At 42.4% G+C, this 14,903-nt stretch overlaps 1 protein-coding gene across 1 annotated transcript in view; it reads left to right on the top strand.

Annotated features, from left to right (window-relative positions):
* The first annotated feature begins 872 nt into the window (after positions 1-872).
* kermit (PDZ domain-containing protein GIPC-like protein kermit) overlaps positions 873-14,903 on the top strand; it is a 222,287-nt gene continuing 208,256 nt past the window's right edge. Inside the window, exon 1 of the mRNA XM_067150607.2 lies at positions 873-1,356. Coding sequence (XP_067006708.1) covers positions 1,090-1,356 — 267 coding nt within the window. The 5' untranslated portion in view covers positions 873-1,089. The remainder of the gene's footprint in view (positions 1,357-14,903) is intronic.

Genomic DNA, 14,903 nt, shown 5'->3' on the forward strand with positions numbered 1-14,903 from the left:
TCAACCCGCGAGTTAGCGACGAATGAGCAAGAAGGTGACTACAAAATATTCTATGACGCATTCAGCCCATCAAAGGGCCTTGGCGTGTCAAGACGGCCGCTGTCCAGCCAGATGACCTGTAGATATTTGAGTGCTATGTGGTCAGTGCAATGACATCCTCTCAGTCATACAGCTTGGTTTTCGTGACCGGGTACGCTACCTCTCGCAGCAACAGGCCCTTGGTTGGTCTCGCGTTTCTGGACGAACCCTGATCCAGCCCTTAGTCTAGGATTAAATTCCTTGGTCAGCCTGGGAATCGAATCCGCGGCCGCAGGAAAATAAATTTATTACTCATCTCAGGGATCGACTCATTGGCTGAATGGTCAACGTTAAGGTCTTCGGTTCAGAGCGTCCCGAGTTCGATTACCGGCCGGGTTGGGGATTTTAATTGCCTCTGATTAATTCTTTTGGCCCGGGGACTGGGTGTTAGTGTTTGTCCCAACACTTTCCTATTCACATTCAGACAACGCACTACACTACCAACCACCAGAGAAATACGCAATAGTGATCACATCACTCCACATAGGATTGGCGTCAGGAAGGGCACCCGGTCTTAAAACAGGGACAAATCCACATGTGCGAAACAGTTCGTGCCCGCGACCCCACAGGTGTAGGAAAAGCAGTAGAAAAAGAAGACTGATCTCGGGGATCAAACTGCGGTGGTGGGAAGCTGTGAAGTACCCGCGAGCAGCACGCGAAAGACGGTGAGCAGACGAACCTCATATTCTAGCGAATGAAGTGGAGCGGATGTTGACCATTGCCAACAGATGGCAGAAGCGCTTGAAATGGTACAGCGCACCTTTGGCACGCATCGTCTACTGGAAACACCTGCTGGGACGGTGTCAGTCGGGGACCTGCTGTTGAGTAGAGCTTACGTGGATGTGAACTTTGGAATGACTTTTTTAAAGATACTCTCGTTACAAGATAGTGGATGACTTGATATCATCATTTCAGGATAAGAACTATCAGTTATCAGTCGCAGTATCTTAAACTAGGAGCGATCTCTGCTGATGTATTTGTCGAGTGAGTGTTCACAGTTGTTTTAAAGAAATGCCGATTTTTAAGCCAAAAAGTGCAAAGAGGGATTCCACCTCCAGTGGTGGCAGCGCTCAGGATCACAAGGAAGCTGCCGACCCAAGACCTCAGAATGGAACTAAACCCGGCGAAAAGCCCGGAGAATCTTCTGTTGGACGTCCGAAATTAGTTTTTCATTGTCAACAAGCCCAGGGCAGCCCGACAGGACTCATTTCTGGATTTTCAAATGTAAAAGAATTGTATCAGAAGATAGCAGAATGTTACGAATTTCCAGCTGATGATGTAAGTACTGATTTCAGTTAATTTCTATTTATCCTCAGATCTGTCATCTTGTGAATTATTTCTAGGTACTCTTTATAACTCACTTTCGATACTTATTACATCTTCAGGTGATCCCAGTTAGGCCTGGTGAGGATCACTAGAGTCTCCCTGACTTACTAGGATTTGGTCAGATTCTTTGAATATAAGTAGCGGATTACGGCGTATGAAACACTTTTCCGCGGAATAAGTTCTTTTTAGAGCGATATTGGAGGAAGCCTCCTTGGCTCAGGCGACAGCGCGCCGGCCTCTCACCGTTGGATACCGTGGTTCAAATTTGTGCTGGACAAAGCGGAGACAGGACAGGTTTTTCTCCGGGTACTCCGGTTCTCCCTGTCATCTTTCATCTCAGCAACACACTTCAATATCATTTCATTTCATTAACCATACATTAATCATTGCCCCAGAGAAGTGCGGCACATTTTATATCCTCGCCGCTAGATGGGGGCTTCATTCATTCCATTCCTGACCCGGTCGAATGACTGGAAACAGGCTGTGGATTTTCAATCGTCTATTGGAGACTAGTGTTGTGGGCCAGTACTTTGCAGGTGGTTGATAATCAGCTCTGTATCTGACGGTAGATGACTTGTCAGGTAACCATTCCACCCCTCATCATAAAGATTTGAACCTTGTCCACCAGAGCTAAATATTAGTAAATACGAGTAAGTCATCACTACCTCGGTGACGAAAATCACGGAACGGTGTTAATTGTAAGAGATGTATAAGAAAACGGTAAACAAATAAAACTAAAAGGATGGGTGAGAGCTGGTGACAATCCACCCTCCTTTCATGGTCGCAAAGTTTTTACTAAAAGACAGTTTACCGTTTTTTATTTACCTTCATTAAAGCTCGGTTAGTGCTTCATCCGCTAGTTTGAATTGCATCGTCTTCTACAGGATATCTTCTTTTTATTCAGTTCACATTCCAGGGTTGGTTTCTCCCTCGAATTCAGCGAGGGATCCCACCTCTACCGCCTCAAGGGCAGTGTCCTGGAGCGTGAGATATTGGGTCGGGGATACAACTGGGAAGGAGGACCAATGCCTCGCCCAGGTGGCCTCACCTGTTATGCTGAACAGGGGCCTTCGTGGGGGATGGGAAGATTGGAAGGGATAGACAAGGAAGAGGGAACGAAGCGGCCGTGGCCATAAGTTAGGTACCATCCCGGCATTTGCCTGGAGGAGAAGTGGGAAACCACGGAAAACCACTTCTAGGATGGCTGAAGTGGGAATCGAACCCACTTCTACTCAGTTGACCTCCCGAGGCTGAGTGGACTCCGTTCCAGCCCTCGTACCACTTTTTAAATTTCGTGGCGGAGCCACGAACCCGGGCCTCCGGGGGTGGCAGCTTATCACACTAACCACTACACCACAGAGGCGGACTTCTACAGTGTATACGGTACTTTATCTGCTAGTGGTTTAGTAGAATCGTGGAGATGATTGAGTTGACTTCGATCTTAGTGAGTCCGTTCTTTATAGATATATTTACGATGATAATCTTTAATATTTATTTTTTTAACCATTGTTTGTATTAATTGCGTAAGTTCAGTACGTCAACGGCGTAGCCGTGTTGAAACACTGGATCCGTTTCTAAAGTTAAGCATCATTGGGCGTGGTCACCACTTGGATGGGATGTGTAGCCCACGTGCTTTTAGTGCTTTTAGCAAGACGAGGAGAGGAAAGGAAGTAACCACCCTACCGCGGGCTCAGGTTGCCTGATCTGTGATCTCGGGCTTAGCCAAGATGTTGGCATAGCTGGAGGGGACGGGCAATGACTAGGTCGCCAACGTTGAGGTTTGGATAAAGCACTAGATTTTGTTTTCTGTTCTTTTAAGTTTGATAATATCTTAAATGATGTCCGGCTCCGTGGCTAAATGGTTAGCATGCTGGGCTTTTGGTCCAGAGGGTTCCGGGTTCAATTCCGGGCCGGGTCGGGGATTTTAACCTTCATTGGTTAATTCCATTAGCTCGGGGGCAAGGTGTGTTTGCCGTCGTCAAGATTAGAATTCATCATACGTAAGGCACCATCCTCACAGATGTGCAGGTCGTCTAAACGGCGTCAACTTCAAAGACCTTCACCAGGCCTCTTCGGAGGCCACACATCTTAAATCTTACTCTGTTAGATTATTGATGCAGCCCTAGATCTCCGTCATAGTTCACTCCCCCCCCCCCTTCAGGTTGGGACCTGGCGCAAATTTTTCTTATGAGACACTACTGGACTGGGTACCATTCCTTCTCTGCCATTTAAATCCGTTCATGAATGTATAGTATGGTAGTGAAATATCGACTAATTTAAATTCTGCTTCCCTAAATCCGATAATTGTATCGTAGTTTATACATGAGTTGCAAATAGTGAAGTTCTGATTCCGCAATGTCTCTTTAGGATCCAAAGTTATCTGTATACTTTTGTATACTTTCTACGTCTCTGGCGTGTGTTGGGTTTGTATGCGAGGTTGGTGAATTTCGTTCCGTTCTGGCGATATTCTATCTTTTCAAGTTCCGGCGTTATTAGATTATTTATATCGGTGTGTGGTGTTCGCTGTGATTCTCGGTCTACCCGGGAAAGGAATCACGTTCGTAGCATTACCGAGCCGTCGTCCGGCTCCATGGATAAATGGTGAGCGTGCTCACAGGGGTCCCGGGTTCGATTCCCGGCAGGGTCAGGAATTTTAACCATAATTGGTTAATTCCGCTGGCACTGGGGCTGGGTGTATGTATCGCCATCCTTTCATCTTCATCACGACGCGGAGCGTCATATCAAAAAAGACTTGTCCTCGGACACTTCCGGCACTAAAAGCCATACGCCAATTCATTTTTTAGCGAGACGTCATCCAGCACTTTGTCGTACAGTACATCGCAATAGGACAACGTTGGTAGTGACATTCCAAGGACATATTTTAACCCTCTTTTTACACTGCCGACTTAATGCCGCAATCGGTTAGTTGATGTCCTTGTGTTCCCAAAATAGCGGTTTCGATTCCGATAGCGTCGCTGGCATTTGACGATGTTTAAATGCGACTACTCTGCGTCGCTGACTTCGAGTACGTTCAGCTACTGCTAGTACAGAGTTCCGGCACCTCGGCGTCTTCAAATCTGTAGCAATAGACGGGACGTGAATCTCGTAACACACCGGTCGAGGAAGCTACGCATGTTGAACAGTTCCAGTGACGTATGAATTGTACATTTTGCAGTGTCATATTGTACGTATTTCGTCAGTGCTTCCACGCTTCTTGTGAAATCTCGTATGAATAGAGTTGTCGCCCACATAGCACACCGACCGACCTACAGCTTACGCTGTTGGCATTCATATCTTGACAAGCAGCAATTACGTTCCTGCGTGATATTGATAAATTAGGTTCGGATGGCGAAGACTGGGTGCACGCTAACATATACTGTAACTTACATATTATGATATATCCCAAATTGCAGTCGGCAAGTTTTCAGGATTAAACCAGTCTATACCGTAATAATCATACGCCGTGGTTGGGTGAAACGAGGAATACATCCTGATTTTTTCTCGTTTCTTGTTCACCATAATTTGTTTGGTTGTTTTATATCGATTTGTATACTAATTTCATTAAACGCTCCAAATTACCATATTCTGTACCAAGTATTCCATCTCTACATAGATATTGTACTGTAGATGGCGATTCTTCAAAAATGTTTTGTTATATTCATGATATGACATCCCTCAGCAGTAAATTACCTCTACTCATAGTATACGCTAGTCGTCAGTGAAACCCGACGTACTCAACTCACCTTCACTTTCATTTTTTTTTTTTTTTTTGCTAGTTGCTTTATGTCACACCGACACAGATAGGTCTTATGGCGACGATGGGACAGGGAAAGGCTAGGAGTGGGAAGGAAGTGGCCTTGGCCTTAATTAAGGTACAGCCCCAGCATTTGCCTGGTCTGAAAATTGGAAACCACGGAAAACCATTTTCAGGGCTGCCGACAGTGGGGTTCGAACCTACTATCTCCCGAATACTGGATACTGGCCGCACTTAAGCGACTGCAGCTATCGAGCTCGGTCTTCACTTTCATATGATCCCTTCTCCAGACAAACAACTTCAGGAACAGTATTATTATATTTAGACCTATACTGGATATTTCAAAAAGGTTAAAAATACTTTTTGTCGTATTAATGTAGGTGTCCTTTCTTAAATAAGCACGTGTGTAATTACGTATAGGCTATACTATATTTATTTTTATTTTACTTTCCATAAAGGCCACGTGGTGTGAGGCACGTAGCTGTCAGCTTGCATTCGGGAGGTAGTAGTTTCGAATCCCACTCTCGGCAGTCATGAAGATGGTTTTCCGTGGTTTTCCATTTTCATGCTTCCTTCCCGCTCCTAGCCCTTTCCTATTCCATGTTGCCATAAGACATATGTATCGGTGCGACGAAGAGCACATTCTAAAAAAGAACAAAAAATGGTAAGTTAGTTTAGGAAATATTTGTGTGTGTGTATTAATTATTTAAAACACAGTTGCATTTAGGTGCTAGTATTTGTTTAACCTAGGTGATAGACGACAGATCACGTGTCTCGCAATATCGATAGGACAAAATGAATTTTAAAGAAGAATTTGTGAGTGCTACAAATGAAAAACAAAAACAAAAAAGAAACAGTAGAGTGATTTCAGAATGGAATATGTGCAGGGGCTAGCGAAGTTAAAGCGAAAGGAACCACTGTATCACCAAGGACTTACAGACTGACTGAACATGGGCGCCCATGCGCGGGGGCAAGGTGGAGACGCCCCTCCCCACTAGCTTTCAGGCAAAGGAAAAAATCTAATATAGTCAGGTGTTTTTCTTTCAAGAAAATGATTTAAAATCGGTATTACGTTGAAGTTGAAGGGGATACCGTGTTTGGTATTCTACCGTGGAATACAAGTCGCCATTCATCTTCCAAAATATCAAAAATACTACATACCCCCAGGTCTACACCCCCCCCCCCTACAAACTATCCTATGGGCGCCCTTGTGACTGAACAGTCATAGATTTAGATTTAATGCGCTAACGTACCTGTCGACAGAGACGGATGACAGAGCAACGGGTATAAACAAGGAGTAGTTCCTGGCATGGCAGAGTGCAAACATATTTTGAACACGTAAATATCTGATCTCACGGCTTCGTAATTCATAGCTGTGGTCTGGGTCAGTAGAAGCTTTTCATTCCAAGAAAATACTAATGAAAGATCTTTACTTTGTACCTGATTAATAATGAATCCAATATTAGAATTTGGACTTCAGATCACTTATTCATTGCTCAGAATGGCTAATCGAAAGAAGCGCTGCTCCACTTCATGGACCGTGTTCCAGATGGTACGAATCTTGTGACTGCGTGTGTGTGACAAATCCTGTGTGTCGTAAGCGAGGATCTTGATATATTTCCAGAAGAAGTAATAGAGGAGCGTCATATCATAGTGCTGTACAGTACCTTCCATTCAAAGAGTTGTGTTCGCCTAGGTTTACATTCGGAAAGCGCGGTTATGGGGCGCAGGTTCTTCCGAGAGTATGCCAGTAACCTTTCAAAACACTCAGTACAGTATTATGTTTTCGTAGGGCAATTTTCTCCTTTTAGAACAGTTTTACGTGACATACTTTTTCTGCTGTAGAAAATTATTTTTACTACTGGGTTGTAAATGTTAGGTTATGATTGATATGTTCAGATTCACACATCTGGTCCCGTATAAGATCGTTGTAATTTTCAGGATAGGAGCTAAACTATATTACATCTACCAGAAATGAACCGTTTGGGGATCCACTTCCACTTGGATAACTCGATCGAGATAAAGAATTTCCCTCCAGGATTTCACAAACAGGGACGATGGAAAACTGTTATCCCAAACTCGATATGAAGCTCTTTATGTGTGGCCTGGTTTATTTTATTATTTACATTCCCGCTGTCATCATCATCATCATATTCTATAGGCTGCAGCCACAGATGTCTATCATGAGCCAATCTTTTCAACTCAGCGTAGGTTTTACACTTCATCCTCAGAAGCAGGTTCTTGAAATAAGACACTCTGGGTCGTCCTCTTCCTCTTTTTCCAGCAATTATTCCTTCAATGATGTTACAAAGGAACTCCTCATGCCTCAGAATGTGACCAATAAATTTTATTTTCCATTTTTTAATTTCAGTTATCAGATTCCGTTCTCCTCCTATCTCTCTAAGGACTTCGGTATTGCTCTTCATTTCAGTCCTACTAATCCTCTGCATTCTTCTCCAGATCCACGTTTCAATTGCCTCTAGTTTTTTCTTGCATTCCTAATGTCCAGCTTGCGCAACCATACAGAAGCACGTTCCATACAAAGGTTTTTCAAAGGTCTTCCGAGTTTGTTGGTAGCAGATGCTTTTTACCTTGGAATGCTCTCTACTGGATATAAATTATTGTCATGAGTGGGGATAACACTGAGCTCTTGAGCAGTCATCACACATAAGCGGAACTGTATGAGATGATAAGGACGGCCGTCCCGTCAGAAGACATCATGAATATAGGCTACTAATACCTTAGACCAGGGTTTCCCAAACGTTTTGTCTGTGAGGCCCCCTGAGCATATCAAGGACATTCAGTAAACAAAAACAGAAATTTTTAATAATTAATGATACTATGGTTGATTTTATTCGTATAATTTAGAACTATAACTGACTTTCAAAGAAACTTTAGTTTAACTTCATTTGTATAAAGATACTACATACATGCACAGAAATTATAAAACAGTGTGCCACTTGGCTAATGATTACAACAGTCTGGATCTGTAAACTTACTTGAAAACTTATTTGAGTGGAGCTTTTAAAAGTAGGGAAGATCATAATATGAAGATAAAGTTGAAATTCAAGAGGACGGGTTGGGGCAAATATTAATTTATAGGACGAGGAGTAAGGGATTGGAATAAATTATCAAGGGAAATTCTTTTCACCCCCTTAAGTGGATTTTCCAAAAAGAGTGTGTTCATTTTTAAAGGAGATTCCAGGTACCAATTTTAAAGTCTGTAACATCTTCAGTTTATAAGATATATGTATCCTCATATAAATAATTCAACTCCTTCGTTACTTCTTTTCACCCCCCCCCCCCTAAAGTGAATTTTCTGAAAACGAATACTTGTGTTCTTTTATATTTAAAGAGGATTCCAAATATCAGTTTTCATGTCTGTAACATGTTAGGATTTGTGATTTATTGTAGATAATTTCGCTGCTGTAGAATCCTGGAGCTGACGTTGCCATGGTTACGGCAGTTCATTACTTTATCCGATTCCTAGAGCAGGGGTAGTGTGGTGCCAATATCTCCGTAACGGTTGGTTTTAGGGCCTTAAAACATGGTTTACCGAGTTTTGTTCTTTGCGTCAAGAGGATTAAATTGAACTTTGTCTCGTCCTTATACGACAAATTCGATATTTTGCTTATATTAGCCTATTATTTTTATATTTCCCCCCCCCCCCGTGCCCTCCACCTCGAATTGTTTTGAAAATAAAATACAGCCCATGTTACTCACTGGCAATGCAGCTTTCTATAGGCGAAGTAATTTTTAAAATCGGTTCAGTAGTTTTTGAGTCTATTCGTTACAAACAAACAAACACATTTTCCTCTTTATAATATTAGTATAGAAGTATAGAAGAAGCTGAGTAAACAGTTATAAATAAATGTAAATATGAGGAAAACAATTGATAGGGAATCTGCCACCTGCGCAATCGCCCTTAATGCAGATCACTGATGATTGATTGAAATTAACTTGTTGCGGTTGTTTGATCAATGGGACGGATGATGGTGTTTTCCAAAGACCAAGCGTTTTACAAGAGTAGTCACTCGAACCAAAGATCAGCCTCCACATTAGCTCTGTTTTGTACTTCGTTTTCATTTGTGTGAGAACAGAAAAGATACACTCACACAAGTATTTTGTCATGAAAGCCATTGAACTCAGTATTTCCTTTCTAGAAATTGTAGGGTATAGGGGATGTCATGGACCCAAAAGTCGATCAGAGACGTGGAGTTGATACACTCATGGAACCTTCTGAAGCTAAACATGCCACTCCATCTGATTCTCCACCCATACCACACTTTCATTTATTTTTCACCTTTTCTCTGCCTAGATACTTGGGCTAGTTGATCTTCCTCAAGGCAAGGCAATTCATGTTTAGTTTCAAAAAAGGGATTTCTGATCCACGAGATTTTTTCAACCAGAGGCGAAAAATATGGTCTGAATGTAGATACTAGCAATACCAGGTTTCTAACAATTAAATCACTTACACTGCCTTGTAGTATTTCTTCTTTCTTCCGCTGCTAACTTGTATCATCTATCGGCCAAGTTAAGCTAAAATATACTGTATGTAATTTATACAACAGTGAAGACATACTTCCTAAATTTAGTATAATGGTTTATGAATTGTCTGTGTACAAAAGAAAAACACTCCTCAAATACTTACAACTTACATTATTATTGCGAACACCTTGCATGATCCCCCCTCCCCCCGCCCCGCCACCACGCACACTCCAGCGGTCCGTGGAGCACAATTTGAGAATGGTTGCCGTAGATGTTTAAAAAGAATTAAAATTATAATGAATAATCCATTGCTCACACAGCCCATACGCGCCTTGTGACTGCGAATACTACCACTGCCCAGCCAGTTGGTCTCCGGATAATAGTGACACATGGTCAGCGTTACAACTTCCTCTGCTGCACTACTTGACTTTGTTGACTGGGTTCCTGGAACCAGGATGAATATCGGATACATTTTCCGGGTTCATGGGCAGCGGTCCAATCGCTACTGACCTTAGGAGAGATGGTGATTTTTGTTTTAAGAGGAAGGACAACTAGATGAGCCTTGAAAATGTTGGACAGTCTCTGGAGAAACGTTGCGAACTAGGGCCCAAATGGAACACGGCCTACAAGCCCGGAAAATGTCTCTCATCGTGACATCCGCCTTAAGTTATTTTCATCAGACAAGGATTTCAATACTTAAACGACCCGGGATTCGATCTCGGGGCATCTGGATAAGGGGCACAGACGCTAGCCGTACACTGGGGTTGAGAACTTAAGGAATTAATTTTATAAATTTCCAGCTAGAAAATGAACACCGTTCAGAAATACAACGTTATAAATAATCCATTAAAACACTTTATTAACACTCATTTCGGTAGATAATCAAACCTCTTGAATTCTAACCTGCTGACTGGCAGGTGCATTTCTTAGGACTCGGGAGTGACATCACTGCCAATTAACGTTCTTTCCACCAGGGTAAATGTGATTTGCTTTTCAGTAATTGTGAGGTTTTCGAAATAGAAAATCTCGTCCCTGTTGTTCCACTGTCAATTGTAGAGCGTGCTGGCCCTTGGTCCAAGAGGTCTCCGGTCGGGAATTTTAACCTTCATTGGTTAATTCCAATGGCTCCTCACTGACGCGCAAGTCGCCTGTAGGGAGTCAACTCGAGAGACCTTCACCAGGCCTCTCCAGAGACCACACGTTCTTCTTCTTATTTTTATGAATATTATTTATCTTTTGTCCCATCGTAATCATCGAACTTGATCGAGTGTGAAATTGCCGTTTCCCTTCGACGATTGTGGCTTATCGTTACATTTGTTAGATCTACGGAAAAAGGCTTTAATTAGCTCTGTATATTCGCGCGCGTAGCTGTAATTTTGACATCAGCACTCGGTTGCTCTCCGAAACCAGTGAAGAGGTTCAAATTCAAGACTGTGAGCGCAGGGTCGTGAGACGTTCAGGAGGGTGTGTATGGCGAGGGGAAATGAGGAGCAAGCAAGCTGGCAACTGGACCAACGATAGACACGAGTTACAGAGCGCAATTCCGAAAATAGCCGAATTAAAAGAATAGGCTCTTGATAAACCATTTTACCCAGACATCTATTTCTAGGGGGTTCACTGAACCATTGAACATACAGAACGCGCCGCCACTGATCACAGAGTACTGAGTCCGCGCGGACTGTGCGCTGCACATTCAGGCAAAAAACCGGGCAAACTTTTTTCATCGTATCCCAGTTATTTACGGGATCACTGGAGCCACCCAGGTTCATTTTGGTTTTAGTCGGGTGTTAAGAGAGGATGCCTTCCTGAGGCCACATTATTCTTGAGATAATATTGACCCAGAATCGACCAGGATTCAAACCTAAGCCTACCGGGAGAGATGGCCATGCGGTTAGGGGCACGCAGCTGTGAGCTCGCATCCGGGACATAGTGGGTTTGAATCCCACTGCCGGCAGCTCTGAAGATGGTTTTTCGTGGTTTCCCATTTTCACACCAGGCAAATGCTGGGGCTGTACCTTAATTAAGGCCACTGCCGCTTCCTTCCCATTCCTAGGCTTTTCCTGTCCCATCGTCGCCATAATGTTCTTCTTTTTGCGTTCTTCCGTCCATCCTGTAGCTTGTCTTTAAGGTTGATCAGCAAATTTGTGTTTGTTTATGAGATTTCTGATGTTTTCAGTCTTACAATATTTCTTCATTTATACCAATTTCTTGAACATCTCTGTTTATTTCTGTAAGTCAGTTGTTGTGATATTTTAAAGATACTGCGATATTGGGTATTTTCTTTGTTAGCCTATTGCTACCCATCCTGATCAGGTGACCATAGAATTTTAATCTTCCTTTTCTAATGGTGTCTATGAGTTTTTTCTGTTACTGATAGATTTCCTGTGATTTCCTTTTCATCCAAATGCCATTTTCGCATTTAGGTCCTAGAATTTTCCTGAGAATTTTCCTCTCTTGTTTTTCGATGTTTTTAATTTGTGATCTGCCACCAATTATCAGAGTTTCTGATGCATAAAGGGCTTCTGGTTTGACAACTGTGTTGCAGTGTCGTAATTTTGCGTTTTGGGATATATATATATATATATTTTGTTGTATCTGCTTCCAGGCAATTTTGTATGTAATTTTGTAATTATTTCTTTGTTTGCTTGCTGACATACCCCGTTTGGTTGTAAATATTCGCCTAGATATTTGAATTTATCTACTTGGGAGATTTTCCCGTATCTGGGGATTAGAGGATGGTTGTTAAATCCTGATATTGTACCTTCCCTATACATTGTCTTTTCATATGAAAATTGCAGACCTATTATTATTATTATTATTATTATTATTATTATTATTATTATTATTATTATTATTATTATTATTATTATTATTATTATTATTATTATTATTATTATTATAAGCAGAAGCTATAAGTGGAATTTGAACCACTTAAACTTGACCTTTTACTTCGGAAGTCTTACATGTATTGAATGGGTTTCGAACCAGGTCGGTTGGATAAACACTGATGGTTACTGTGCTGTCATATCTCGATGCATCCTGAGATGATCTATTTGTTTACGTACCGTATTTGTTGCTTTGTTTAACGTCACGCCCGATGAGTGAGTGTCCCCAGGTAACAAACTCCTGCATGTTGCTGCTGGTTTAACGTTTTATTTAACGCTGGGATGGTAAAGAACTGGGAATGAGATGGCCGGAACCTCAACCTTAATAAAGGTTCAACCCAAGCAATTGCCTGGCGTAAACATTTGAAAACGACGGATAAATCGTCTTTCGGGATGTCAACCCTCCATCTCCCAAATGCAAACTTACAATTACACGACTCGTACAGTGTCTTTATTTCAAATTCGTGCGCAATTCATAGCCGCTATTTATGAATCTTCTTTCCTCAGCTTTTCTGTTTCTTTGAACTTTTGCAGATAATTTTAATTATAATAGCTTCCGTTGCAAGAATTGGATTTCTTTTTGTGCGCCTTACGTGCCGTATCTGGTACAGATCGACTGTTTTTAAAATTCAAATACTATATGATGCTTTTTCAAATTTCAGACTGAAATGACTTGACTTATTTCCTTTAATTCCACGGTAGAATATAGGACCTCCGGGAAATTATCTCCAGCTTGTTCTATCTACCGCCAATGCTTTAACCTCTCTCCATGTCTTGTTGACTGCAGCTATCTCCCTATGGTTCTCCTCCAGGTAATCCCCGGTCTGCCTTGCCTGTGACTACCTTGCGGATTCCAGTTCAATACCTGCCTTGTAATACTTTCTTGTAGTCTTCTCAGGATGCGCCTGATCCGTGTCCATTCTCTTCTCATTATCTGTTGTTGTACAGGGCTTTGACTTGTGGCCTCCCAAGAGTCTGAGATGGTCTTTGGCCACCATATTCTCATTATGTACCTCAGGCAACGGTTTATAAAAGTTGGTAGCCTTGTGGTAATGTCTTTGGTCACTTTCCAGATCTCACTTCCATACAGTTGAATGTTGTTGGCTTCGTTTGTACGTGAATGTCAGGGGATCTCCATATTGGTCGTAACTGTGCAAAAGCTTCTTTGGCTTTATTTATACGACTCATCATATCCCTAAAATCATCTCCATCCTGTCCGACTCGTTGGCTGAATGGTCAGCGTACTGGCCTTCCGTTCAGAGGGTCCCGGGTTCGATTCCCGGCCGGGTCGGGGATTTTAACCTTCATTGGTTAATTCCAATGGCTCGAGGGCTGGGTGTTTGTGCTGTCCCCAACATTCCTGCAACTCACACAGCACACATAACACTATCCTCCACCACAATAACACGCAGTTACCTACACATGGCAGATGCCGCCCACCCTCATCGGAGGGTCTGCCTTACAAGGGCTGCACCCGGCTAGAAATAGCCACACGAAATTTAAAAAAAAATTCTCCATCCTGGCTGACCAAGCTTCCTAAGAAGTAAAATACCCTTTACTCTTTCATACCCATTCCATCTAGAGTCAAGCTATCAGATTTAAATAATACAATCTGTTTATCTTTGAAACACTGCTTTATAACCAGTTTCCTCCCTTGAAACTTACAATTACTAACAACTATTCTGTATTCATAAAATTTTGTATAGGTCATTTTTATCTCTGTTTTCTAATGCTTTGTTTCTAATGTTTCGTAGATCTAGAAATGAAATGGCGCATGGCTTTTAGTGCCGGGAGTGTCCGAGGACAAGTTCGGCTCGCCAGGTGCAGGTCTTTTGATTTGACACCCGTAGGAGACCTGCGCGCCATGATGAGGATGAAATGATGATGAAGACGACACATACACCCAGCCCCCGTGCCAGCGAAATTAACCAATGATGGTTAAAATTCCAGACCCTGCCGGGAATCGAACCCGGGACCCCTGTGACCAAAGGCCAGCACGCTAACCATTTAGCCGTGGAGCCGGACTGTAGATCTAGAGAAAGCAAATGACAGGGTAACGAAGGAAAAGATGTTCGCTATACTGGGGGACTATGGGATTAAGGGCAGATTATTAAAATCAATGAAAGGCATTTATGTTGACAATTGGGCTGCAGTGAGAATTGATGGTAGAATGAGTTCTTGGTTCAGGGTTTTTACAGGGGTTAGACAAGGCTGTAATTTTTCACCTTTCCTGTTCGTAGTTTACATGGATCATCTGCTGAAAGGTTGAAGTGGCAGAGAAGGATTCACTTAGGTGGAAATGTAGTAAGCAGTCTGGCCTAAGCTGACGACTTGGTCTTAATGGCAGATTGTGCCGAAAACCTGCAGTCTAA

This window comes from Anabrus simplex, chromosome 1 (genome assembly GCF_040414725.1).
Source record: "Anabrus simplex isolate iqAnaSimp1 chromosome 1, ASM4041472v1, whole genome shotgun sequence".
Lineage (NCBI taxonomy): Eukaryota > Metazoa > Arthropoda > Insecta > Orthoptera > Tettigoniidae > Anabrus > Anabrus simplex.